This window comes from Pteronotus mesoamericanus, unplaced genomic scaffold, assembly GCF_021234165.1.
Source record: "Pteronotus mesoamericanus isolate MK-2021 breed Mesoamerican mustached bat unplaced genomic scaffold, CSHL_Meso_final contig_24, whole genome shotgun sequence".
In the NCBI taxonomy this organism is placed as follows: domain Eukaryota; kingdom Metazoa; phylum Chordata; class Mammalia; order Chiroptera; family Mormoopidae; genus Pteronotus; species Pteronotus mesoamericanus.
The window spans coordinates 9,331,135-9,357,954 of NW_026555100.1; the positions used below are offsets into that span (position 1 = coordinate 9,331,135).

Below are 26,820 nucleotides of genomic sequence, written 5' to 3' on the forward strand. Positions count from 1 at the left end.
ATGGCCCCCCTGCCCCTCACTATGTCAGAATGGAACCTCCAAAAATTCAGACGGAGGTAAGTCAATGGGACATGTCTTACCTGCAATCAGGCCAATCTCACAATTAGGATCTTCATAGCCACAGGTCATCATGGTCCCCACAGTGTCATTCACAACTGCCACTATGTCCAGGTCAAACTCCTGCAAAAGAAGCATCTCTACTGTAGGTAGAATGTGCAAGCCAAATGGACTCAGGAGGGGCATATCAACCCATAGTGGAGGTAGGGTGTGAGAGACAGTGGTCAGAGTTAGAGGACTGGACACAGGATGCTAGAGCAGGGGCCTGGGGGAAGGGGCCAGGTCAGGCAGGAGCCTCAACATTGTATCATACGTTTCTCCTCTTGATGGCTTCCCTGAGCATGTCCACCATGTCTTCTCCTTCACAGTCAGTAGCCTTAAAGCCTTTTGTCCACTCAATAAGCATTGCCTGAAAGAAAGGAGGAGAAATTCATTTGAGCACTAGTTTTATGGGACCACTGCACAACCTCAACCTCTAGTAGGTAGTCAGATATGTGTGCTTTGACTGCTTGCATCTATGCAGCCTTAACGCTAGGCCCAGAGGCATTACAAAGGAGGATGCTCAGACATGGTCCACCGCTGAGTGAAATAATTACAGCAATTCGTACTCATCAATGGTCAGTTTGTGTTCCCAGGTCATGACTGTATAGAACAATGGCCTGGATCATAGCGATCCCACTGCTAATTTAGCCAAGGACAAATTAATATGTGATTAAAGATAAAGTTACAAAATGTTTATCAAAGTATTGTTCCACAGTAAAACACTAGAAGCATCCTATCACTCCAGCAAAATGGATCTGTCGTCTTGTACATCAATAGAGGAAATGTTATATAGCCATAAAAAATCAGGCTGTAAGAGAAGGTTGGATGTTAGAGAAAGCTGTTCACCATTCACTGTTAAGTAAACACATATTAAATAAATACAGATGGTGAATTATTCTGCTACTCTTTTTAAAATCTCTCTCTCTCTCTCTCTCTCTCTCTCTCTCTCTCTCCCCCCCCTGGCAAAAATTCTGAAACAGGCGGGTTGAGAGTGGTTTCTCTGGTTTCTCTGGGTGCAAGATTATGGGTACCTTTTAATCTGTCCTTTTTGTTTGTCTATATTTTCTGGTTTTCTTAAAAGTACCATGTATAATTTTTTATAATACTAAGAAAAAAGTATTTTTAATTTTTAAAGGGAAGCAAAGGCTATCCTGTTAGCCAGGAACAGCAGTTAGTCTAGCCTCAGACTCCATAGCCAGGGTGGGGGCGGAGGGGCAGTGAGGACAGATGGAGCTGTGCCATCGAGGCCAGGAGAACTCCTGGGACAGCAGAGGTGGCCAGCAGCTCTGACGGCAGTGTCCCCAGCCTTGTGGGCTGGGTGGCACCTCACCTGAGGCCCTCAATCCCAGTCTCCCCCCTTCTCTCCACAGTTCTTAGAAAGCTGGGCTCCCTTGCTCCTTTCCTGGTAGATATTGTAAAACATTAGAGATTTACTCCCAACTGAAAAATCTCTCTTATTAGTTGCAATTACACTAAAATGTTTTTTAAAAGTCTCTTTTTTCTCCCCAGCCACCCGTGGCTTTGCCCCACTGTTTTCCTCCTCCTTCTAAGCTGTGTCTTCATGAACCTGTCAGAGCTTCTGGGAGAGAGAGGCCCAGAGGCCCAGCGTTCTGGATCAAAAGGAGCAAATGTGCCCTGGAGCCCACTGATCATTAAGGACCATGGACAGCTGCACATGGGTCCACTGCCCTGCCCACCGTGCATTAATATTTAATGGCAGCTGTAATACAGGAATGCATTACCACTGTAAAAAAATTAAATTCTCCTTTAATTCCCCATCCCCCCAACCTGACAGCTAGCCTCTACTATCTGATATGAATCCTTCCAGATCTTTTTCTGTTTACATGTATTTTTTAAAAAACTCATATTGTGTATGGACTACTGAAATTTGTTTTTCTCACTCAGTAATGTATCTTCTAGACCTTCCCAGGTCAGCTAATATAGATTTGACACATTCCTTCACTGAGCAAAACATTCCTCAAGTATAATTACACAAAAATTTAAAAGTCCAAAAAACATAACTATAGATTAAATACTATTTTTATCTCTACTTTTCAAGTGAGTAAACCAAGATCCAGAAAGATCAAGTAACTTGCCCAAGGTCACGCAGCCAGTAAATGGAGAAGCCAAGATTCAAACCGAGACAATGAGCTTCCAGACCCAGGCGTGCTCTTAACTCTTGCACTCTGCCGTCCCCCAGTTAGGGAGGTAATATCTGTGAAGCTCTTAGAACAGTGTCTGACACCGAGCAAGCACTATAGTTGTGTTTGTTAAATAAAAACTAAATAATAAATTCCATATGATTGATATACTATAATTTACTTAGTCTCTTTCTATTGCCAGACATTTGGGTTATTTCTGATTTTTCATTACTAAAAAGCAGTGTTGTAGTGAACATCCTCATTCATTTCTCCTTGGGCACACGTTTAAGAAATGGAATCTTGAGAAGTGGGATCTTCTGGCCGTTAGCATTCTGGTATTTTTCACTCTGAGAAATCAGCCTTATATAACCAGATAATTCAGCCTTGTGAACCCCTCTCCCTCCATTCTCTGCGTGATTGGAGGGCAGTTTCAGGGGGAGGGGGCTGCTGATGCGTTTGCGTTCATGGCGTTCTCAGAGCCCTGGAGGGCTCCATTTCACTTCCGATTTTGCACCTCCCCATCTGATGAGCCCTGCATGCCTCAGGTTCCTCGTGAAATATGAAGTGGGATAGATAATATAGAGTGTAATGCATACAATCAGGACATTATTGCTTGGGTCTTTTTTTGTTTTGATTATATACATGTAGGTGTGTTGTACATTATAGACAAAAACCCAATAGTTCAAAAACACTGGCATCTAGAGCAGGCCTCCTCTGAGCCCCGGTCTCCAGCCAGTGTGCCAGGCTGGACCCTCCACCACCTTCTATAACTTGGCAACTTGGACAACTCACTAAACCTGTCTGTGCCTCCATTTTTCTCAGCTACAAAGTGGTGATTAAAAACTGTGTGTGTGTGTGTGTGTGTGTGTGTGTACAATGGAATATTATTCAGCCTTAAAAACAAAAGAAATTCTGACACATGCTACAACATGGATGAACCTTCAGGACATTATGCTAAGTAAAATAAGACAGATACCAAAAGGATATAGTATGATTCCACCTACAGAAGTAAAATTCATAGAGACAGAAAGTAGCAGGGTGGTTGCCAGAGGCTGGGTAGAGGGGTGAATGGGAAGCTAGTGTTGAACGGGTGTGAAGTTTCAGTTTGGGATGATGAAAAAGTTCAGAAGATGGATAATGATGATGGTTGCACAACAATGTGAATGTACCTAATACCACAACACCGTACACTTAAAAATAAAGTGTGTCCTGGCTGGGTAGCTCAGGTGGTTAGAGCATCGTTCCAACATGCCAAGGTCACGGGGTCAGTCTTCAGTCAGGATCAAACATGAATGGATAAATAAGTGGAAAAACCAATCCATGTTTCACTCTTTTTCTTTTTCTCTTCCTTCCTATCTCTCTCTAAAATCAATACATAAAATTTTAAAAAAATAAAGTGTTAAATGTTATCTATATTTTACCATTATCATTAAAAAATGATTAAAATACAGCAAAACAAAAACAGTGTATACCTCATGGAGACACTGAGTGAATTAAAATCTTAACAAATCTTTGCTATCATTCTTCTTATCACTGCCATGGGTGCCCTGGTTGACTTGCTGGGCTGGGCAGAGTTTTCCCCCTAAGCTCAGGAGTGGCGATCAGCTTTTATGCCTTGGTTGTCATGAGCCTGTCAGAGAGAGACAGAGCTCCACAGTCATGCACTGGTGAATGGTACTTTTACCCAAGAATTTCAAGAAAGACCTTGTGATACATGTTTCTAAATTATTATGAATAATGTATTAAAATTATTGTTCTTGATGTTCTTCAATGTCAGTTAGATAAGTGTCCAGGTGAAAAATTTCTTCTGAGAGTCTAATATTAGGACAGAAAAGCATTTCTTCTGATGCGCTGGTAAGCTTTTGCTCATCAGATGCTAAAAACCCTGCAGCGCACAGTGCTCCCCGTTTACGAGGGCTCCCCAGAGACACACGCAATAGCACTGCCTGAGTGTTACAATGGCCTTAACTGGTCATTGACTCTTTCTCCCTTTGCATTATGTGACCTGACCTCTTTTAACAGTGCTCTTATGTACATGTCCTTTTATTGTTTATTACCCTCAATTCTTTTGTGAAGTTCAATCTAAAAAATAATAATGAAAAATGCAACATAATAGAAAAGTTAAATGGTTAAAATTCTCAATCATGTTTCTCCGGCTACCCTGACCTAAGTCCCCTGAATAACACGAAGAGTGACTCAGAGGTACCTTGAGATTCCCCCAGCCAAGGAAGGAAGCCCCCGGGGCTGGCTGTGATGGGGGCGCTGTCTTACCTTATCAAGGCTTGTCTGCCTGCAGGGAAATGAGAACGTGAAGCCCAGAGGCAGCTGGGCTCCCTTGAGGCCCATGTAGTCCAGGAAGTCTGCGATGCACTGCACGATGTGGTCAAACAGCTACAGGGAGAGAGTGGCAGTCATACCAGGCTGGCAGTGACATAGGGTGGCAGGCTGGCACCTTGGAGCATAGAACCCTGACTTTTACCTCCTCGCCGGTGCCCTGCATGATCTCCAGAGGGATGGCGAAGATCTTGTGGTACATTCGTACTGACCTTCGCCCACTCCGGATCTTCACCAGGAGGACCCGGAAGTTGGTTCCCCCCAGATCCAGGGCGAGGAACTTTCCTCTCTCTGTGGAGAAAACAAGGGCTCCGTTCCACCACCATGCACAGAGCAGGGAGTCGTGTGGAGGAGTTGGGAGGAAGAGGAGACAAAAAAAAGGAGCAGACTCCGAGCCTGCCCCCGGGCTCAGGGGCCTGTGGAGCATGGAGGACACCGAGCACAGCGTCAGAGCCCTTGGAGGCGCTTGCAGCCTGTCTGAAGCCAGCCTGCTTCTTGGTGTCTGGTGATGGCCACCCATGATACTTATGCCCAAGGAGCCCTTGAGGGTGAATCAGGCCAGGCTGCCCTGACTCCCAGGGACTTCGAAAGGTGGTTCCATCCTGTCTGTGTCACCTAGAAGAATTGTCCATCCTCTTCCCAGGATTCCTACACCCCATCTGACTAATATGTAACCACATCAAGTTCATCCCTTAATACCACCCACGGCCTTTCACTTCTCCAGCATCGCAGAGCATCGGTCTGTTCTGCGAAGCCTTTCGTCCCGCTCTCTGCGCCACTCACTAGGCTATAGCTACACCAATCATCTTGCTATTCCTTGAATTTGCCAAAGACATCACTCTTTCCCTTATCCTGCTCTTTCTTCACAGCACCTGTCACTACATGGCATCATGTGGCATTTGTTTATTGTCTGCCAGCCCAAAAGAACAGGAGCTTCACAAGGGGTGGGACTGTGCTTTCCTCATTGTTCTACCTATCATGACTAGAACAGAGCCTGACATATAGTGGCTGCTTAATAAAACTTTGAGAGATGAAGGCATAAAGATAAAAGGGATGAAGGAATGAAAAATTGAACTGTATTTTTATTATTCTCAGTTACTCCCCACTGTAGACTCAAAGGATACTGGCTCTAGAAAAGATCTTTTTTTTTTCTGGGAGATCCCAAGTACAGCTGTGCAACCCTAAGTATGTCGTCTAACCTCCTGGGGTCTCAGTTTTGGCATCTATAAAATGAGAGTCATTCTCTCTTTATGTAACATGCAAAGTGACTATGAGGATGGAATGAAATTTTCAAAAACAAACTACAGGATATAAAGCATGAGTCAAAGGTCATTATTTCTGAGTGCAGTTCTTGAGGCTCAAAGAGGTGAAGTAACTAACTGACGAGCTGACTCCGCCGTTGAGTGGCTCCTCTCGGCTGAGCACAGGGGGCCAGGAGAAAGGTCGGGGTTGAAGTCAGGGGCAGAAAGCAATGAGAGGGAAGAGCAAGACAGGCAGAGAAGCTGGCAGGAAGGCACGCCAGACAACTCCAAGTGTCAAGATGGCAGCTCCTGGGGACAGCACCTGGGTCTTCTGTTTGCCGACAACATGGGGTACACTCCATGGTCTCAACTTCACAGACACACACACACCCCCTAACTGAAGCATTTTCATTGCAAATGCCTGGGAGCAACCATAGCAAATAGATTCAGATGGAGTACTGCCCTTCTACCCCACCCGCATTACAGACATGAATCCAAAGCTCTTAAGACCTAACTGGACTTAAGGAATTTATGGGAGTTCTCGGTGGCCCCTCAGGAACGAGAGCTGTGCATGGCCCACCTGTGCCATCGGGCATCCCGCAGACGTAGGTGGGCAGCATCTTGACTGTGGCCAGCAGGTGGGTGTCCCTCTTCAGCCCGTACTCGAGCTCAGCCCGCATCTTGTCCTGCACACCCACCAGTTGCTCTCGGGTCAGCTGGAACAGAGCTAGCACCTTGTCAATCTGCTTCCGCTGGGCCTGCACCCGGCAGGCCACCGCTGTCACCATGGCTGCCCCCTTGGTGCTGCCACTCTCCGACAGGAGGAAGCGGACGTCACAGTTCGGGACCAGTCTCCTCACCACCTTGTGCAGGCGTTTTGGGTATCTGAAGGCAGGGGTGATGGCAAAATACGTGATGCTCATAAAGGCCCGGGCCCAGCCAATGGGAACAGACACAGGGGTAGCAGTGGGATGGGGTCCTGGGGGGCTCCGCTGGGCCAGGACTCACTGGCTTAGTTGCTAGATGGTGCAGGGGCAGGGCGTGACCGGGGGAGCGACTGGGCAGCTGGGGCAGTGGAAAGGACACTTGGGAGGCTCAAAGAAGTGGCTATTTTACCACTGATATTTCAACTAACAGGGCATGTCCATGCGTAACGTATTGGCCAAATGCCTTCTCTACCCAAAGGGGAAGTGTCCTGTCCCCAGCTCTTTCCAGGAGTACCCACCTGACCTTCAGTATCACCTCTGTTAGCCAGAGACATTTTTGCACTGCTTCCGTCTGGGAAATTCTCATTTCCACATGTTTTCCTAGCAGTATCCTTCATGGGAACTTGGCAACCTCTGCCATCCCAACTTTTCCTTATCTATAACTAGGTGTATTTTTCCAATCTTACCACGCAGTAGGTAGTCAATTATAATGGGCAGATAGATGAACAGATGGATAGATGGGTGGCCAGATGGCTAAACACAGAAATGGATGGCCTTGCGAGTCAGGCAATTGGTGGCTATAGCAGAGTATTTCTTTAAGAATGATCCCCCAAAGCAACCCAGCCAGCTAGATGGATGCAGTCTCTGAATTCAGCCTTTGCCCTGAATTCTCAGAACCAACAGGAGATGCTGGGCTCCAGAGAAGCAGCTTGGCTTAAAGAGAGCATGGGAACTCTCTTCCAGGGGAGACACGTTTGTAGGGGTGTGGGCTGGCAGGCAGCACTCACTGAGGGTGTATCTTGTAGAGTGTGCCATCCACGCCCACGGTGGTCCGCAGCCGCGCCAGCTTCTTATTCTCCCGGAGGCGTGTCAGGATGGCTGCGAGGGCCGCCGCACAGAGATTGGCTGACCGGAAGGAGACGATGGTGCAGACATGCTGGACCGCAATGCAGTCGGCCTCTGAAGGCTCCAGGCCCAGATCTGAGAGGATCTCCCTCGTATTGGCAAGGCCTTCTTTATACCTGGCCAGAGGATAGGGGTGAGAGGCCTTTTTCCACCCCGTGGAAGTCCCCCTCGGAGAACCAGCTTTCTCCTTTCTCAGGACTGTGAAAATAAACAGGCTGGCACATAGTGATACAAGAAGAAGAAGAATATAAAAACCAACCATAGGAGCTACCATTTACTGAGCACTCACTATGTACCAGGCAGTTGTCTAAGGATTTGACATGTATGAACTCAATCCTCACAACAGTCCTGGGGGAAATTCTGTCATTACCATATTGTACAGAAGAGAGGCCTAAGGCACAGAGAGGGCAAGTAACTTGTCCACAGTCACACAGCTAGTAGGTACAAGGGCCAGGATTTCAACGCAGGCAATTAGATTACAGAGTCCACCCTTTTAACCACCTTGTACTATACTGCCCCTTTTGCTGAAACTCAGTCACTGCCAAGCTCTGCACAAATACAGACTCTGGGAGTCAGGTGTCATTGTGCTGAGCTCAGAATCTAAACTGATTACAAAGCTCAAGTCAAGAGCCAGGCTTTCTAAGCTGGAGGAAGAGGACTCTGAGTTGACTGGGGCTAGGCCCCATTGCAGGGACCTGTGTATGAGGCCTCAGGTCACCAAAGCCAAAGCCAGTCCCCAAGAGGACCAGGTAGAGAAGGCTCTGGCTGTAGCAGGAGTTCTTAACTTGGATTCCATGAATGGGCTTTAACGGGTCCAAAGATGTCCTGATATTATAAGTAAAATTGTATGCATATGCGTACATTTTGGTCTAGAACTTGAGTCAGATTCTCAAAGTGGCCTGTGACCCTAAAAACTTTATAAATCACCATTTTAGGAAGGCGGGAAGCAACAAAACATGAAGAGGGTATAGACCTCCATCAGCAGAATCCCAGGCCGATGAGACCAGCAAGAAGCCACATCTGAGACATGGCAGGCATTGCCCACCCACCTCAAGCTGTGACCAGATCTAAGACCATTCTGGTGAAAAAGGAAGACCCGGTCCTTTCTCCGGTCCATGTTCGTGAGAATGCCCCGCCTTGGCCGCCCACCCGGAACTAACCCTCTGCAGAATTGAGGGGGAGGGACCCAGTTAGCAACTTACTTCTCCATGGCAGCCACGTGCCGGGTCTCAATCGCGCCCTTGGTGTGGAGGCTGGAGGATTTCTTGCCACCAAACAGGAGGCCTGCCTTGGCCATCTTCAGCAAGATGAGCCTGACGAGTTCGCCTAGGTACAGGCCGCTGATCATCTTCTCAAACCTGCAATTTGGTGAACAGATCTGTGGCAGAAGCGCCTTTGGCTATGCAGCATCCTCTCCCACAGCCTGGAGCATGAGTGGTGGAAGGGTTGCTCCACAGGTCAGGAGGCCTCTGCCCCGTCCCGGCTTGGGACGCCTTCTCCTCACCTATAAAACGGGAGGACTAAACTAGAGGAGATCTAAGATTCTTTCCTGCTCACAAAGTGCTTGATTCCAAGAATATTTATCTTAAGCGCCCCTGGCCATGGGGGTCTCATTGTCATAGTAGGCATTAGGAATACCAGCTTTAGGGACTCAGGTACTTTCCCCAATCATGACACGACACATCCAAGTTTCAGGTGCTCCCAAGCTTCCGTCCAAGAGAGAAAGAAGCTGTGTCTGCGAGGCGGCCTTGGAGAGCCCCAGGGAGGTTGCACGGAAAGGCGGATGAAAGATCCCACCAGGCTGCCTCCACCTGGACTCTGACTCTGCATCCACCAAGCTTTTGCTTATCATTTCCAGGTAAACTATTTCCCAGGTAAACTATTAAATATCATTTTTATTCTCCAAATATAATAAGGTAGAAAATCAAGGACAACCTCTTTCCTAATCAACTTGACCTATTTCATTATTAAAAATCTTAGAACATCTCACACATTGTTGTTTCTCTCCCTCCCCTTCTTTCTAGAAGTAAATACATTTTTTAAAAAAATCTTTAAAGAAAGATCTTAGAACATGGCAGAAGCAAAAGACAAAAGAAATCCAGGTCGGCTTTGGGGGAGTGGAAATTATTTTAAGTGACATGGAGAGGGCAAGGATGACAAAGTCAAAAAAAGAATGGGCTCTGCCTCCTCGGGCCGGGCCTGCTCTGCATGGCCATCGAACAGGTTGTGCGCGGGGGAGCAGCACGTGCGAAGCAGAAATGTACCTTCCACGTGTGCATGTCTGTGTTTAAATGTTTTCTAGGAGGTACTTAAACTGCTGATTCACCACGACTTCTTGGAAAAACGGTGGATCCCACGGCTGGGGCTGGGAAAACACACAATGAACCTGGAGCATCTTACTGGGCCAGAAAAACAACACCGATGGAAACATGTCCAAAAAATGTAGGGACCAGCTTGAAGGGGACTCCACTGGCCAAATCTGAAAATTTTGATCAAAATAAATCATGATAGGAAGAGATTATAACCCACGAAATTTTTTTTAAATCCATGAGTCCATATTAGTAAAAATAGATAAATGGAAGGGATAAAAAGGCTCTTCCTTAGAGTAGAATAGCAACAAATAAACAGAGGAAATGATGGGTTTAGAAATTGACCTAAAAACAAAGTTAAAAAATAAAAATAAAATTTAAATATTTAAAAAAAGAAATTCATCGATGGATGCCAAAACTAGAAAATGGACGTGTAATGAAGAACAGGATACGTTCATCATCTCAAATATCTCTTCACCAGATACTTATTCATTGCAGAGGGAATAATAAAAAACCTATGGTGGAGACACCTGTTGCACATCCCCTTAACCAAGCAGTTCAAGTTGGCATCACCAGTAATGAAACAAACACGTGCCCCAGATACAAGGCACTGAAGAGGACACACATGCCACCTGTGGGATAGTCCCTGAAAAAATTCGTCACCTGAATCTAGTTGTGAGGAAGCATCAGACAAATCCAAATTGAGGGACATTCTGTAAAATAAGTGGCTTTGCATGCATCACGATCATGAAAAACAAAGAGATACCACAGAAGTGCTCAAGATTAAAGGAGGTAAAGAGACATGGCAGCAAAGCACAATGTGTGATCCTGGGTTGGAGTGAGGACCGGGACAACCATTTTCTTTTTCATAAAGGACATTAGTGGGTCAGCTGGTGAATTTTGAATAAGGTCTGTAAATCAGATATTAAACTATGTATTAATTCCCTAATTTTGATCATTATACTTTGGTAATGTTAGAGAATGTACTTGTTTCAGGTCATACACTCTGATGTATTGAGGAGTGAAGGGATATTATGTATGCAACTTAGTCTCAAATGGTTCAGAAAGATAATTTTATACAGACATATGTGTGTTTTATGTATCTATGTATTATTATATGTATATAGTCTATACAAACATACAGAGAGAGAGAATGTTACTATTTAGGAAATCTGAATGAAGGGGAATTTTGTATGATTTTCTCAACTTTTGTATAAATCTGAAATTTTTTTTTTCAATTTTTAATGTTTTTCCACTGAACACTTAATGAGTTGTGATAATGTGTGAGACAGTGTGTAGAAAGGAAAGACAAGTGACATGCAGAGCCTGCCTTCAGGAGCTCAGCATGCAGACAGAGCTGAGCCAGACCCCAGCGCATCTACCACAGGCGAGTGGGGTGAGGGCTGAGAAAGGGCCCGGGAGACCCGAGGCTGGGAAGGAATCGCACAGGTGATCAGGCCTCGGGCGGCACTGGTTTGTTCTGTGGCCACTCACACAGATGCACCCAGAGGGCAAGGCCCAAGTCACCTGGTTCATAGCTGTATGTCCCCTGCCTCACACACACACGCTCCAGAAATATGGATTGAATTAGAATTAGGTGATGACCAAAGCAAAATCACTCCATTTCCTTGGCTTCATTTCCTCATCTGCCCAATGCAATTAAAATACAAACCTTGCCTCCTAAACTCATTGTGATGGATAACTTGTTGCAACTAAAAAGCCTTCCAGGTGTAAAGTGTCCTGGGTGAGTAGGTATTTCCTGGGGCTGATGACCAGCTTATAGCACAAGGGTACTCACAACTGCTTCCCAGGGTTGAGAGAGCCGAGGTCCAGATCGCGGTCAAACTCCGTGCGGATGTCTTCCAGGGCCCCATCGTCCCCAAAGGCCCCCCACTCGGTGTTGATGCACATCCTCCCCTCGTCGCCTTCCACCAGGTCGATGTTGCTCATGTCCTCCATGTAGCACGCGTTGGAGCCGGTGCCTGAACAAGGGATCGAGGGAAGATGCAAAGACGGAAGGACTCCCCACTGGGCAAAAGCAGGGAGAACTCGAAACTGCCTGAGAGTTCTCTGAATATCGCACAAAGTGCTTTTGATCCACTCGCACACAGGGCCGGTTCTCGCTGAGGGGAGCAGCTTTGGCAAGCCCGGGGAGCTCATGAGGAATGAAGCTGACATGTCAAGTCCATACTTCTCGGCTGTTAATGGTTTGCTGTTATGACTGAAGCCAATTGTGAAGAAGTCCCTACTGAATATGTACGAAAGCTGACAAAGCACATTGAACAAAGAGGAGGATGAGTTAACCTAATCTTATTCTTTTTTTAATTGCCAACCCACGGTAATTTTCTTAAATCCTTTCCCTAAGCTACTTAATCTCTTCTCTATTTGATAGTGAAAATATTCTTTATTCATGACCTGCCACAAATTGTTCCTAGCATAGGCTACATCCTTATATTTGACAGTGATTAGTTATCACACGGGAAAGCAAAATTTCATTGTTCCAGCACAAAATCACTCCAAGGAAGTGCCTCAAACATTTGAGCACCAGGGAGTGACTGCAAATGGGCACCATCTGTTTGGCACCTATCAGGATGATGGAAATGTCCTAACATTAAATAGTGGCGATGGTTACAAAACTGTAAATTCACTAAAATTTACTGAACTGTATGTACACCTAAGATGAGAAAATTTGTATGCCTCAATAAAGCTGTTTCTTCATGAAAAATTAAGCGGAAAGCACCAATACCCTTCCCACAAGTATCTTCCCCTGGCTGATCTCTGGTCTGAGGATTTTAAGGCCAACATGAGAAATAAGAAATGCAGAGAGGTAAAATGTAATACATCATTTGGAAAAAGCTTTCTCGGGAAAGCGGGGACACTGTTTAGGCAGGGCACGCACGCGCAGACGTGGGCACTGTGTCGGGTTCCCTGACGGAGTCCCTAGGACAGACTCAGCGGCAGCCGCTGCACGCTGGGGCCGGCGTGAGCCCCCCCCTGAGGCTCCAGAAACAGGAAGGCAGGTCAAGCCCCTCCGGTGTAAGGATCCCACTCTTTGGGAAAGTCAGGCTGAGGGCAATGGGGTTAGAGGTGAAGAAACAGCAGTTCAGAAAACTTCTCCCAATAACAATAAAGGAATGAGGAGGGGGAAAGGGATATACAAGAACAGCCTTTAAATCCGCTCCATTTGGCTTTACGGGTCCCGCACACTGCCTTCCCACGGACCCCTCCGGCGGGGCCCCTCCCAGCTCAGACACCACCCACCGGACACCTCCACTGCACTGCCACCTCCCTGGTCCAGGCTGCCCCCACGTCTCACCTACACAGTGCAGTCGTCTCTTGGCTGGTCACCTTGCTTCCACTATTGCCCCAAATAGTCAATTCTGCACACAGCAGCCAAAATGAGCTTTTAAAAAATGCACGCCCCATTTATCCAACCCCCACCCAACGTCCTCCAGAGCCTTCCTGTCTCCCTTGGGGCAGAAGCCAAAGACCCTACAGTGACCATGTCTGTGACCTATGCAATCCCGTCCCCTCTCTAACCTGAATGCCCTGCCACTCTCAGCCTTCTCTTTGGCTCAGTCCGCCCTCAGCCTTTCTGGGCTCCTCGTTCTCGTCCCAGAGGCCATAGGTTCCCTCTTTCCTTTGCCAAGGGCTCGCCTCTTGATCTCCACTCTGCTCCCTCCTCCTCGCTGCTGAGGCGCCTGCTCAAATGGACCCTCTGAGAGTCCTGCCCTGACCACCCATCGTACTCACTCTCTGTCACCTCATCCTGCTTTGTTTGCTTTATCACAGTCGGCACTACCTGAAACTGTCTTATTTATTTAGGCCTTTTTTGCCTTCTACCCACTTCCCCACTAAAAGCTCCAGGAGCACAGGAACCTCTGAGTGTTAACTTACCACTGGGAACCCGGTGCAGAGCCAGGGCCTGCCACACCATAGGCACTTAGTAAATTCCGTACTTGTCGAATGAATGGATGGATGTGCGCACTCATTTTTCATCTTCTCCTAAGCAGAAAGCAGCAATACCCTTCCTACAATTTACTCAGAGTTTGCTGAAACTAAATCCTAAGCCAGCCCTGTTCTCCCATCCCCAAAAAGCAAGCCAAATTGAGTACCAATGATGATGCCAACTTCACAGTAGGGATCGTCATAGGCACACGTCATCATGGTTCCCACAGTGTCATTGACCAAGGCCAGGATATCCACATCGAGGTCCTGTTGGAACACAAGCCCCAGAGGGCATCAGTGGGAGGGAAGAGGGTATTATGTCTTCCCACAGAGAAATCAAAAGCAGTGATGGCGACTTGGTTGAGAAAATCACTAGATCATGCCTAGTGATCACTAGGCCTGCCTGAAAGAAGCCAGGCTTTTGTCAAGGTTCAGGGGTCTGGGCGGGGAAAAGAGCAGTTGGCGAGGGGAACCCTTGTCCCTGCTTTATGGCTGAAGGCCTCTGTGCAATGGAAACATGAGGGATGCCCACCGGACTCCAGCCCCAGTTTGAGGGGCCCTGAGGAAAGCATGTGTATCCTGGAAGCAAAGGTGTTTCCAGAAGACACTGACGTCCTCTCTGTGGGCAGGACCATGGTCTTCCCGCCTGGGCTCCCCATTCTGCCAAGTCGGCCTGGGCTATTGCACCGCTGTTCCCCGAGGTTTGGGAGACTATTTTAAAATAAAATGAAAACAACAAGAGAAAAACACGGACTACCAAAGAATACGATCGCAGCTTTGAAAAGAAAAACAAAAAAAAAAAAATGGAAGTGTATACATCAAAATAGTCCTCTTGCTGTCAGGGTAACAAATAATCTGGGTTTATTTGTGTACTCTTCGACTAGCAAGGAGTTGCTTTCAGATTATTATAAAATTTATTAAACAAATACAGATATTCAACTAATAGAGAATGGAAGTGGAATAGAGAACCAGACTGGAAAGAAAGGGATCTTTTAAGACTCCGAGAGGAGAGGTGGCGGTTGGAGCATTACACACAGCACAGGGTCTAACCGCGACCCGCACCCCCCTCCCCAGGGGCTGTGGCAGTTGGGGAGACCCCGGGGGAGTGCAGCCCACCTTTCAGCAGTAGCTGGGACAAGCTCCACATAGCAAGGCTCACCAGTGGGTTTATCCAAAGTGGCCTCATCGGTACCACAGGAGACCTTCCCTGAGACGGGCTCCTTTTCCCATCCTCCTCCCTCCCAACCCGCCGCCCCGGCCAGGCACAGGGTGAGACCCCGCCCTCAAGGAAACGGGGCTGCGACTGGCAGACCTCCCCAGGCTGAGGTGAACTCCTCACCTTATGGTTTTTCAGGGCTTTGGTTAGACAGCTCACTACATCTGTGCCCTGAACTCCCCGGGCCTTGAACTTCTTGGTCCATGAAAGCAGGACACCCTGAGGGAAGAATTCAGATCCAGTCTAAACAAAGAGGGCACTCAGTTCTGAAAATGAGCTGCGGGAATTTTGTTTAAAGTACAACCCCCTCTCTTCTCTTCTTTAAGCTGAATCACCCCAAGTCTTTTAATATTTCTTCAGAGGCCTTTTCTAATAATTTAAGCATCTTTATTATCCCCATCTGAGCAGTTTGACATGTTACACATAGTGGCAGAAAGGATAATTGCTAAAGAGTCAGAACACTTGGATTCACAAGACATCAGACAGCCATTTAACCTCTCTAGGGCTCAGTTTACTCATCTGTAAAATGGAAATGTCACTTCCCTGCCTCTGTCACAGGAATGCTCTGATGGAAATTCCTGGTGTGTGGTAGATACATGTCATGTGTGCAGAATGTATGGTTTGCCAGGTCTGCAAAACAGAACTCACATGGTGTTAGAACTCCCTCGGGAACTTCATTTCAACCACAGAAATGGTTCTCAATTTGCATTATCAGGTATTTGCTTAAAATTGGTATTTCCCAAGAGTTTCACATCTAAACTAGCGAACAATCAGAATTTTTCAGGCTGGACGAGTTCTTAGAGATTTAGAGCTGTGGAAGGCCGCACAGTCAAGAGTAGCTGAGCCCAAACTCACAGACACCCTGACCGCATCTTCCCAGTCCCATCCATTTAGTGATAACGACGCTGAGATTTATAGTCGCTCAAGGTCTCACAGGGAGTGACGGGCGGAGCTCAGCCGGAACGCTTGTCTCCGACTCCCCGCTTGAGACCAGGCTCTCCCCCTGCACCATAGCACCGCCTAGTGGTCACTCTCCCTACCTTCCGCCTTCACTGGCTACGGTAACATCCACGCTTCACCTTTGGTGTCCCTGCCAAAAAGGTCCTAGGGACAACAATGTGGAACCTGCTGGGGGCAGGATATATGGAGGAGGAAGGAATAAATGCGTGTGATATACTGTGACCAAAAAAAGCAGTGCATACAACTATATTTTTTAAAACTATATATAATAATAGGCCTGAAAACCCAATTCTAGTAGCAGGTATCTCTGAAGATGGGGATTACAGGTGATTTCTATTTTCTTCCTTAAAGTATTCAGTCTCTCTCTCCCTCTCCCTCTCTCTTTGTGTTTTTCCTATCTCGAACAAATATTACCATTTTTATCATTAGAAACACATACACACACACAGAAATTTCTCTTCAGCTAAGACTTTTCTGCTCTTTCATTAAAAAAAAAAAGACAAGATAAAGAAATTGATGTCTTCTCTTAATTTTCACGCCCTTACCTTCTTTAATCATTTTTTAGAGTCACAAAGAAGACCCCTGAGCCAGGCGCCTTTCACGAGGACGTCCCCTCCGTCCTCCTTCTGCACTTATTTGGCCAGTCCGACCACCTCCTCCAAGAGCCTGTATGTTAGTGCCGCAGAATCGACACCTGCTGCAAACCGCAGTTAGGTGGCTATGCCCGCACTCAGTTATTATTATTAACTCACTTCCTGCGTCTAAAGCTTTTCTTCCTAACTTTCAACTTCACTGATAGGAAGTTTGGGAGGAAATTTTATAAAATACAAGTAATTCAACTAGACTTTGATGAATATAAGCATTTCTCACTTTCTCGATATAATCAAGCGCCCTTCCCTAGTTTAAATGTTACTTGAAACTCCTTATTGGAATATGTCACAAAATGGGTCAAAATGCTTTCAGGCACCTGCTGATATTTGAATGAAATTCTAGAGCTGTGTCTTTCTGAAAAGGCAGTTCGATCAGGGGTTCGTGAGCTTGGGGTGAGTCACTTTGGCTGTGTGGCCTTGTAACCTCTCTGAGCTACAATCTTAAATATAAAAGTAGTGCAAGATACTGCATTAAAATCTGAGGTACATCATTATTATTTTTAGACGCTGTGGGCATTTGACTTAGATAAATGCCAAAATCCTGATGGGCAAACCATACATTCACCCTTAATTATCAAGAAAATAGGCAAGTTTGATTCTCAAAGTGAAATTAGCTCCCACAGAGCTTGAGAGTTTTCTTCGCCTCCCTGGGATCTCTGTTCCGGAATGCGAATAAGAGGTGTTGCCCTATAGGGTGAGTCCAGCCTCCAGGCCTGATTCCTGACTCCACCCTCTACTTCCTCTACTGACTCCAGGGCCTCTGCTCTTCCAGCCAGAAAGAGAAGACACCAGAGCGAAGCTCCGCCTGGCCTCTTCTAACATTCCCTGGAACCTTCCTCATACTACTTTCCCCCAAACCTTTCTTTAGAAAATAATGAAAAAGTAAACTTTAGTCCATCCCCTGAACGATAGATGATAGGAAGTTCTCATTTAATGGAATCAAGTAAATGATTGAGTACACCTTTCATTTGTCAGATAGTTATCAGACACCTCTGAAATACAAGATGTTGTGGGGGTGGAGAGGAAGAACAAAATAGAACCGCGCCTGCCCTCCCGAAGCATCCGTTGAGTTGGGAACAACCATCCTCATCCTGCAGCCCCCACTGACACACCAGGCACAGGGGTGGGCACTGCGGTGTTTTGTCTAAGTTTACCGTGGCCCAGCAGGTAAATATTATTAAGCAAGCTTTACAGATGAGAAAACAAGGGGCTCAAGAAGTTCAGTTCCCATAGCACCCAACCTTCCTGAACAATGAGTCAAAGCCAGGGCTGCGGGAGGTGAAGACTCATTTCCTTTCCACCATCCGATCCCGATCCCGATCCCCGTGAGTCAGGAGTATCAAACACATCCCCAGGCGGTCCTTGCTATGGAGGGGGTCCAGGAAATGGCTGTCAGCTGGGTGTCGTGATCAGGGGCCCCCACCCAGAGAGGCGTGACCTGGGAAGACCTGCCTCTTGATCATAACCCCCTGGCCTCAGAAAGCTTATTCTCTCCTTTATATGGACCCTTTTTTATTTTCATAGATTTATATAAAATTGGGTTTGACATCTCCCTGCTTACAAACTGAAAATCTGAGACACACAGAGATGAATTACTTAAGCTCTAGGCTGGCTAGTGGCACAGCTGAGACTGTGCAGCCCAGGTGTGGCATCTGCTCAACAACATTGTCACTCCAGTGACCCCACTTCGATCCTCCACCTAAGGGCTCACTGCAGAGGCAAGATTCCCTGAGCCTTCCCACTCTTGTTCTGGTCAAGCTGTCAGCCGGACCCCAGAGCAACAGCATCCTGATCACATGGACCCTGTTAGAAAGGCAAGTCCGGGGTCCCATGGATCCAGAAACCCAGTAGGGCCCAGCAATCCACATCTAACGAGCCCTCCAGGCGATTCCGATACCACCCAGGTCTGAGAACCACCGAGCGGAGGGGTGAGAACCATTCCCTGCCCCTGTGCTGTGTCTACGTGGAGCGTCAAATCCAGGCAGCCACGTTCACCAGTCCTCTGCCTCACATTCCCACATCATCATTTACAAGAAGAAAGGGAAAAAGAAAAAGCAAGGAAAGTCCCGCTGAGCCCTCCTGTTCCCGACCTGACTCCCACACGTTCTCCAGCCCCAAATGCGGAATCTTGCACAGCTTCCTCTTTCCCCAGCGCCGGCCTTACCTCTTCCAATTTAGTCTGTCTGCAGGGAAAAGAAAAGGTTAGGCCGAGGGGCAATTTCTTATGCGTCAACCCTTTGTTCTTCATGAAATCTGCCAGACAGTCAGCTACGTATTCAAACAGCTGCAGAGAAGAGAAAGCACAGGACAACGGACTGAAGTTTGGCCACTCAACAAGGTGATGCCAAGGCCTTCCCTCCACATCCCAGAGACCCTGCCCTGTACCTCTGAGCCGTTCCCTCGGATAATTTCATTGGGTGTCGGGTAGAACTGACTCTCCATCTGGACATTTTGTTTCCCATCTTCAGAGACTTGTACCTTTGAGATTCGAAACTTAGATCCTCCAAGATCCAAAGAAAGAAACTCTCCATTTTCTATTTAAAAAGCAAACAAACAAACAAAAAAGTTGTCATTTACTGAGGGTGTGCCATAGAGCAAGATCTACATTGGAAGTCGGCCATGTAAGAAATGTCCTTAAGCCTCACAACCACCCCACAGAGCCAGGTATCATTATGCACAACGGCTGAGACTCCAGAGGTGCAGCCATTGATCTGAGCCCCGCCCGCCCCGGGGAGGGGCAGAACTGGGGTGTGGCCCAAGTCTCTCGTGGCCCTGCCCCCAGAGCCGTGCTGCAGAATAACTGTGTTCCTGTGGAGGAGGCAAATGCGAACATGATGTAAGAGACGGGCCTTGAGGCTGGGGCCTTCTCTAGCAGTAGGAGGCCACAGCTGGGAAGGGAGAGCTGCCACTGCACCCGGGGGGCTGCAGACATGGAGGGAGGACACAGAGGGGGCAGTGCAGAGAGGAGACACCAGCCCCCTGCAAGCCTCTGTCTCCTGGGCAGAGGGACGGGGGCTGGAGGCGGGGACTAAATGATGGCTACGAAAGGGTCAAAGACGCTCAATATTTTGGGCCAGAGTCACTTCAAAACGAGAACATGTAACACCGCCCAGCCAAGCACAAGACGGATGCTGTTAATAAAAAGGGGAAATGATACACGTGCTGAGGCAAGGCCGCTCACCCTAACGGCTTCAGCTCAGGGTCCAGACAGCGCTCCTTCCCAGGACCCCGGCTGCTGTCTTCAGTGTCAGCCACAGAGATGCGATGAGAACTTAGGTGTGCAAACCCTTGAACCAACAAGCCTTTCCACAGAATTGTCCGTGCCTGAAAAGTGGCTACACATACGAAGCACGTGCCGTCCTATCTGCCCAAGGCACAGAGAAGTGAAACTCCCCACCCACAAATCCAGGGACCCTGGTGGTCTCGTTTGGTACCATGCGACCCCGGACACTGATGCATGGGTCTAAGGGGCTAGTTGGCCATTCAGATTCCAATCTTATGAAATAAAACACAGAGGGAAATTGCTGGTAGGAGGTAAAAGCTGAAGTAGAAGCCGTCCTGAAAACGGGAGGTCAACTGGGTAGCCGGGGTGGCCACAGGGACATAGGCTGAAACCATGGCGGAAAACTTTTGAGTCTCAGTCCCCTAAAGGTCTGAATGGACCACACTGTCCGCCCTCAGAGTCCCACGAGATCCTGTGGGTCTCCCTTCTCTGTTAGGTGTCCTTGTACAACAACCCTCTGTTCCTGGCAATCAAAGGGCTAGAGGCAGGCCCTGGGGGTGCTCCTCATACTTTAGTGTGTATGTGAGTCTCCCAAGAATTGTGTAAATCACAGAGATTGTGATTTATGGAGGAGATGTCCCCACGGCTGGCCAGTGGACCACTGTGAGAGTAGCAAAGGTTTAGAGCCCTCGTTTACAGACCCAGCCAGCTGAATCTTCTGTTTTTGTGGAGACGTCTGGAAAAACGAGATCCTTACCTCCCCAGATCACACCCAAAAGGAGCCTGATGGAGCCATTTATTATTCAGGGAGGGAATCCAAGAACCTGAGCAGATTTCATTAGTGCTCATCATGTACAAAGTGAGAGGTGCTTTCACAGACATTATCTCGTTGCCTAGGAAGTAGGGTAGAGCGCATAATCCACGTACAAATTTACGGAGCACGACTCTGTGCCAAGTTATGTGCCAGGCGCAAAGACGAAAGACTGTGGGCTCCGTCATCAAAAAAAACAGACACGTCCGTCAGTGAGTTCCATCCAGTAGGGCAAGGGCTCTGATGGTGGGAAACCAGGGGGCGGCCTCTCAATCAGGGCAGGAGTGGACAGCCCAGAGCGGGCGACGCAGAGCTGAGGGCTGCGGCAGGAGCGGCGGCCAGACTGGAGCCAAGGTCCCCGGGGAGGAAACCGCCTGAAGAAATGAGCTCACACTGAGCTGATGGGAGACACGACTGGGCTTTTGAGGAGGAAATGTGACAGAAATGAGCCTGGCAGGATCTAGAAAAACTGCCCTACCCCCAAGGAGTGTGGGCTTTACTCTAAAGGCGAGGGCAAGGGCAAGCCACAGAAAGATTTTAGGCAAGGGAGTGCCAAGATCTGGCTGAGATTTTGGGAAAACACCTCTGGCACCAACCAGTATAGACTGAAGGATTTTAATGAAAGAGGAGGCTCCTGCGCTGCTGTCCAGACTGGAAACGGTGTGTGAGACCTAGTACAGTGTTACCATGGACTCACTCACTCCCCGGCCAGCGGTGCCACTGTCACTAGGCAATCACCTTGCTCCACTCATGACTCAGGATGCTCCTTCGTGGAAACCACGTGGTGTGAGCTCTTCTGTGACTGACCCCGGAGAAAAGACTCATGGGCCCCGGGGGAGGGACAACCTGCCCAGAAGAAGTGGGACCACTGGGGCCTAGAGTCATTATTAAGATTATTATGACCTCCCATCACAAGGATGTAATGTATAGAATGGGGACTATAGTTAATAATACTGTACCGCATACTTGAAAGTTGCTAAGAGAGAAGATCTTAAAAGTTCTCATCACAAGAAAAATAAAATTTGTAACTGTGTGGTGATGGATATGAACTGGACTTGCTGTGGGGATCCTATCGCAATATATACAACTATTGAATAATAGTGCTGTACACTGGAAACTATATGTTAATTATAACTAAAACATAAAGAATAGTAACTTTTTTAAATGACCTCCCGAGAGGGTGAGACTTTCCAGACAACCCACCTACTGCAGGTGATGCTTCTGTGACCCTCCGGACTCAAGCGACAGCCAGGGTTCCCTCCCCCTCAGCCACTGCCAGGGTTTGTGCCTCTGCTCCTTCCCCACCCCCTAGTGCAGCCTCTCCCAAAGGCACACAATGGTTGCGTGTGTAAACCCTGGAGGTTCAGAATCTCCAGGGGGACAAGCCAGGGAAACTGCATGTTTAGTAAATCCCCCCAGGTGGTCTTATGCTCAGACAAGTCTGGGGACCCGTGTCCTAGTGCAGACCCCGGGGTTTACCCCTCAAGGCTCACCCTCCAGGAAGTCGAGGGGTCTGCCTGGAGGAAGAGGCCAAGAAGAGAGGCAGCTGGGGCCAGGCCTACAGAATCACAATCACCTTCCCAGTCAGGCGATGGGCACTTTACCAAGACTGACTGGTAAAGGAGAAGGCACAGTTGTTCATGACAACATGTTTAAGGCACTTTGTAAGAACGGTCAGGTGCAGCTCCCTGACTGAAACACTGGGAGGTAACTGAGGCTCAGACAGGTTATGTCCTTTCAGGGAGGCTCGGGTGAAAGAAGCAGACACTACGGAGTGGTTAGTAATCATGAAATTACACCACCAGCTCACAAGCGTTGCTGTGGACTTGGGACAACGTTTTGGAGATTTTAAAACAATCCTGCCACATAACCTCATCTGATCTCAACAGCCCCAAATTGGTAAGACAAACTGGCCACAGCCCTCTTACGGATAAGGACAGGGGTGCAGTGGCCCTGGGGCTTACCAGGGCTTCTGGGCTCAGGGACCCCACTGCAACAGGGCCACTAGTAAGGATTATTTAAGATTTATTGCGTGACAAGAGGCTCTGAGGAGACAGTGAAGAAAGCAGGTGGCATCTCTGGCCCGAGCAAGAGGGCGTTTCTCAACCTTGGTCAGTTTTACTTCCAAACCTTCCCTGAAGCAGCCAGGCCCAGGAAGGCCCTGGGGCCCGTAGCCTCCAGACCATCAAAGGCCACGTTCGGATGTGTCCGTGGACACACCTCTGCAGGAGCAGCCGCGGCACAGGAAGCCAGGAGGACTTTGCCCTGGTGCCTCCACACACACACCCCATGACTCAGGTGCCCCCCCCCTGAATCGCTGGATGACCCGTCAAGGGCCACAGCGCCCTCAGCACTCTCAGAGCAGTATCAGGAGCCGGGCAAGGCTTCAGAGCAGGCCTGTGTCTCTCTCCAAAGCTTATGTTCCCCCAGGGCGGTGCACTGCCCGCCCTACACATCCACCCACCTGCAAGGGAACAGGTCTTTCTCATCCCAGTTCCCGGGGGCCTCTCAAAAGGCAGGGCCAGACTACTTTGACCCAGGTATTGTCCCAAAGGGGCCCAGAACCCGGCCAATTTAATCACAGGCCCCTGAGAGCCCCCCAAACTTCAATCCCTGCTCCTTCAAGAGCCCCCAAGCCCCTGCCGGAGCTTGGACGGAGCACTGGGAGCCTGACACCGGGGAAGCCCGTTGGCAGTGCCGCAGCCCCACTCACCTGAGCCGTCTGGGATGGCCCTGACAAAGGTGGGCAGCATCTTCACTGAGGCTGTGGGGTTGGTGTCCTTCCCCAGGCCCCTCTGCATTTCAGCCTGGAACCGAGTCATGATGTCCAAAAGGGTCTCATCGGAGAGCCGCATGTGATACAGGAACCTGTCCACCTGGAAAGACACCAGGGTGACCAGGTTGCCTGCTGTAATTTCCCGCTGCTCTGAGGCAGCCGCATGGGGACAGCTGTGTGAGGCGGGTCCCTAAAGGTGCCTTGCCTGGCCCTCATCAGGCTGGGGACAAGGCAGGGACCTGGAAGAACAGAATGGAATGAAAGTCTGGGGGAGGTGGGATTTATTCTTCCACAAGGCAAGATTTGAAGAAGAAATGATCCCCCCGTTTTTCTGATAGGACAGGGAGGGGCAAAAACTAAGAAAGATTCGGCGTTTCTTAGTCGCAGTTCAGGGCCCCCACCATTGTCTCATTGCTTCTCCGCTGGAAAAGACTAGCTACAGCTGGAACCTTGAATTCCAACACATGGACCGCTTTCTTTGATCCAAGGATGACAATATATATTCAAACATGTTTCTCTTTGTTGATGGGCTGCTAGGAAGCTTAGATCTAAATAGTTTCCAACCACAATCTCTAAATGCTAGTCTTTTACATCACCATTTTGTTTAACTGAGATCATCCTAATTAAGATGAAGTTTAACTCCTAAAGCCAGCCCCAGTTGCTCTTGGAAAAGAGTGGACGCCACTCAAGTAACCAGGAATTGGGCCATAGGACACCTCAAAGTAGGGAAGTTATAAAAATCACTGTGGCCCTCCTCAGTCCTCTTGAAGGTCATAATGTCACATCGAGGATGGCAGAACAGCTTCCTCCCCCACGTTCATCCTTCAGTGGTAACCTGGGTTCCCAGGGCTCACGGGGATGTATTATTGACCAGGGCAGGCAAATGGACAGTAGCATTGGTGCCCTATATTGCCACCCCTATTTTGTATACTGAGTCACCTGCCTCTCCATCCAGGTCACAAGACTTGGCCCAGCACAGTTCTGGGCGAATTGCTCTCCCGCACTGTTACCTAAGGCTAAGAACACGTGCTGCAGTCCTCAAGTGACTTCATGCACGTCGCCCCACTGATTGCCACGGCATCCCTTTCAGGCAGCCAGGTAAGGCAAAAATGATTGCCCCTAATTGAGAGATAAGGACTCCAAGGTTCAGGCCACCGAGAGGCATCCAGAGCTCTCAGCAAGCGGCAGCCCTGGGACCGCAAGGCAGGCTCCATAGTTCTCACCATGTGGCCTGGTGTTGCTTCACAATTCTGTGCAGGACCCACAAGCCCAACAAATTATACCGAAAGCGCAGGGGCCACAGGACCTTCGTTATAGGACAGGTGCCCAACCATCAGCCAGGCCTAGAGGGCAGGCGTGCCAGCTCAGTCGGGGCCAACACGGACACCCCAGCCAGGGAAAGAGCCCACGGCTCCAGGAACTTGGGGGCCAAAGAGAGGCCAGAAAACCCTCAGAGAGCCATTAACAAAACAGGACAATTGGGCTTTCAGCATGTTTGAGAAGATAGGCCGGAACCAGGTCATGCTTCATTAAGGACTTCCGTTCACCCTGAGCCTGTTTATGACTAATTGGTTGGCACTGCCGTGCACATGGAGAAAACCAACGGAAGGGACGTGACCCAAGTAATTGGGGCTTGGGAAGGGTGGGATGCACTACACAAGAATGACGATTGCCCCCTTTATCACCCAAGGCCTCGCAGACAGTGCTCCTGAGCTTACTGCTCATTTTCGTTCAGGCCAGAGAACTTCCCTGGGAATCCACAAAATGTCATCCATCCCTTTCTATGCATAATAGTTTTGAGTCCCTGTGTGGGGTCATCTGCAAGCCACAGTTGAACAGCCATTCAGGGTATTGCTCCTGCTGTTCAGTAATTCAAGTTAGGGCAGAAAGAACGTCAACTTAGAAACCATTTCTTACTCTTTGTATCTTCCACAGCAGCCGGTACGGTAGTTAGAAGGGAAGAATGAAACATAGATTGGGGGAAGCTTTGTATTTTAAACTAAAATAGGTGATTTTGGGGCCTGTGTCACCAGGCACACATGTCGTAGACACCAAGGGAGGGTGTTTGTGTTGCAGAAACTAAGTCTACTTCCGGAGCAACTCACAAACCACATGTGGGTGCCTTGTAAACAAAAGAGCCAGCAAGCAGCACGAGTAACGTATGAAGAGCAGACTTTGAAGAGTAAACTCAGAGTTTACAGAATTACAGATGTGGGAACTGCAAGGGACTTCAATGTTCACTTAATCCAAAGGTCCCATATTAGGAATCAAGTCATAAAAGGGTTCAGCTCCTTGACCTCGTGCTTTCACTTCTGGGAACCCATCCTTAGGAGATAAACCCAAAGGTGGTGAATATTAAATACATACCAATATTTATCACAGCGATTTTTAACTATTAAGAAAAAATGTTTTTGAAAGTAGCCTGTGCAAAAAAAGGGGAAAGAAAGTTAGGGCTTATCCAGCTTGATTGAATATTAGGAAGATATTAAAATAATTATAAAGAAATGGAGAAATGTACTAAGTGGTTACAATAAAACAAGCAGTGAAGGACGCAAGTTCAGAATTGTATGTAACACCATGTAACTATAAACACACACACTGTGAGAAGACTACAAGGACTTCCACACAGCAGATGTAACTGTGGAGGGGTGGGATTAAAAGTAACATTTCCGCTTTTCGTAATATTGACTTTCTAAACTCTAAAAAGGACACTTTGAAAACCTAACCAGTCCTTCTCTTATGAGTGAACAATCTACAGGTCAGTGACCAGTTCCAGCTCAATGTTCTCAATAGGTCAAATACTGTCAATATATTGAGCTGGAAAGGAAGAGTTAATTTCTTTCTTTCTTCCCTCCCTCCCTTCATCCTTTGCTTCCTTCCTTCGTTTTATTTTGTTTTTATTTTAATATTGGTATAGGGAGTTTTAAAAAGAATTGTTCCAGGGCCTGAATAGTAACCCTAGCACGCAAGTAGGGCTCAGGATCTTGGCGATTCTAGAGGCAGGAGGCAGGAAGCACAGGAAGGAAGGAGGGGACAGGCGCAGAGGGGAGAGCGCCTGTGCCTTTTGGCCAGGTGTGTTTTCACCACCTGCAGTGAACAAGCCAGAGTTCTCAGATCCTGTGACTCATCCTGGCAACCCATAAATCAGCCTCCCCTACCACTCCAGATACCTGTGGAGTCACTTGCTTAAGGTGGCTACAAAGTGTTCCTGACTATCCCAACTCATTCTCGCAAGCTTTCTGGCCTGCCACAGGGAAAGGAACGGTCAATGCCAGACCTG

The 26,820-nt window shown here is 48.0% G+C and overlaps 1 protein-coding gene across 1 annotated transcript in view; it reads right to left on the reverse strand.

The window, feature by feature from the left end:
- The window catches only part of HKDC1 (hexokinase domain containing 1), a 40,591-nt gene that overhangs the window by 12,267 nt on the left and 1,504 nt on the right, over nt 1-26,820 (reverse strand). Inside the window, exons 2-14 of the mRNA XM_054572428.1 lie at nt 23,478-23,640; nt 19,116-19,264; nt 18,895-19,014; nt 15,244-15,339; nt 14,072-14,171; nt 11,755-11,938; nt 8,850-9,005; nt 7,530-7,763; nt 6,396-6,700; nt 4,720-4,865; nt 4,512-4,631; nt 371-466; nt 81-180 (exon numbers count right to left, since the gene is read on the reverse strand). Coding sequence (XP_054428403.1) covers nt 81-180; nt 371-466; nt 4,512-4,631; nt 4,720-4,865; nt 6,396-6,700; nt 7,530-7,763; nt 8,850-9,005; nt 11,755-11,938; nt 14,072-14,171; nt 15,244-15,339; nt 18,895-19,014; nt 19,116-19,264; nt 23,478-23,640 — 1,969 coding nt within the window. The remainder of the gene's footprint in view (nt 1-80; nt 181-370; nt 467-4,511; nt 4,632-4,719; nt 4,866-6,395; nt 6,701-7,529; nt 7,764-8,849; nt 9,006-11,754; nt 11,939-14,071; nt 14,172-15,243; nt 15,340-18,894; nt 19,015-19,115; nt 19,265-23,477; nt 23,641-26,820) is intronic.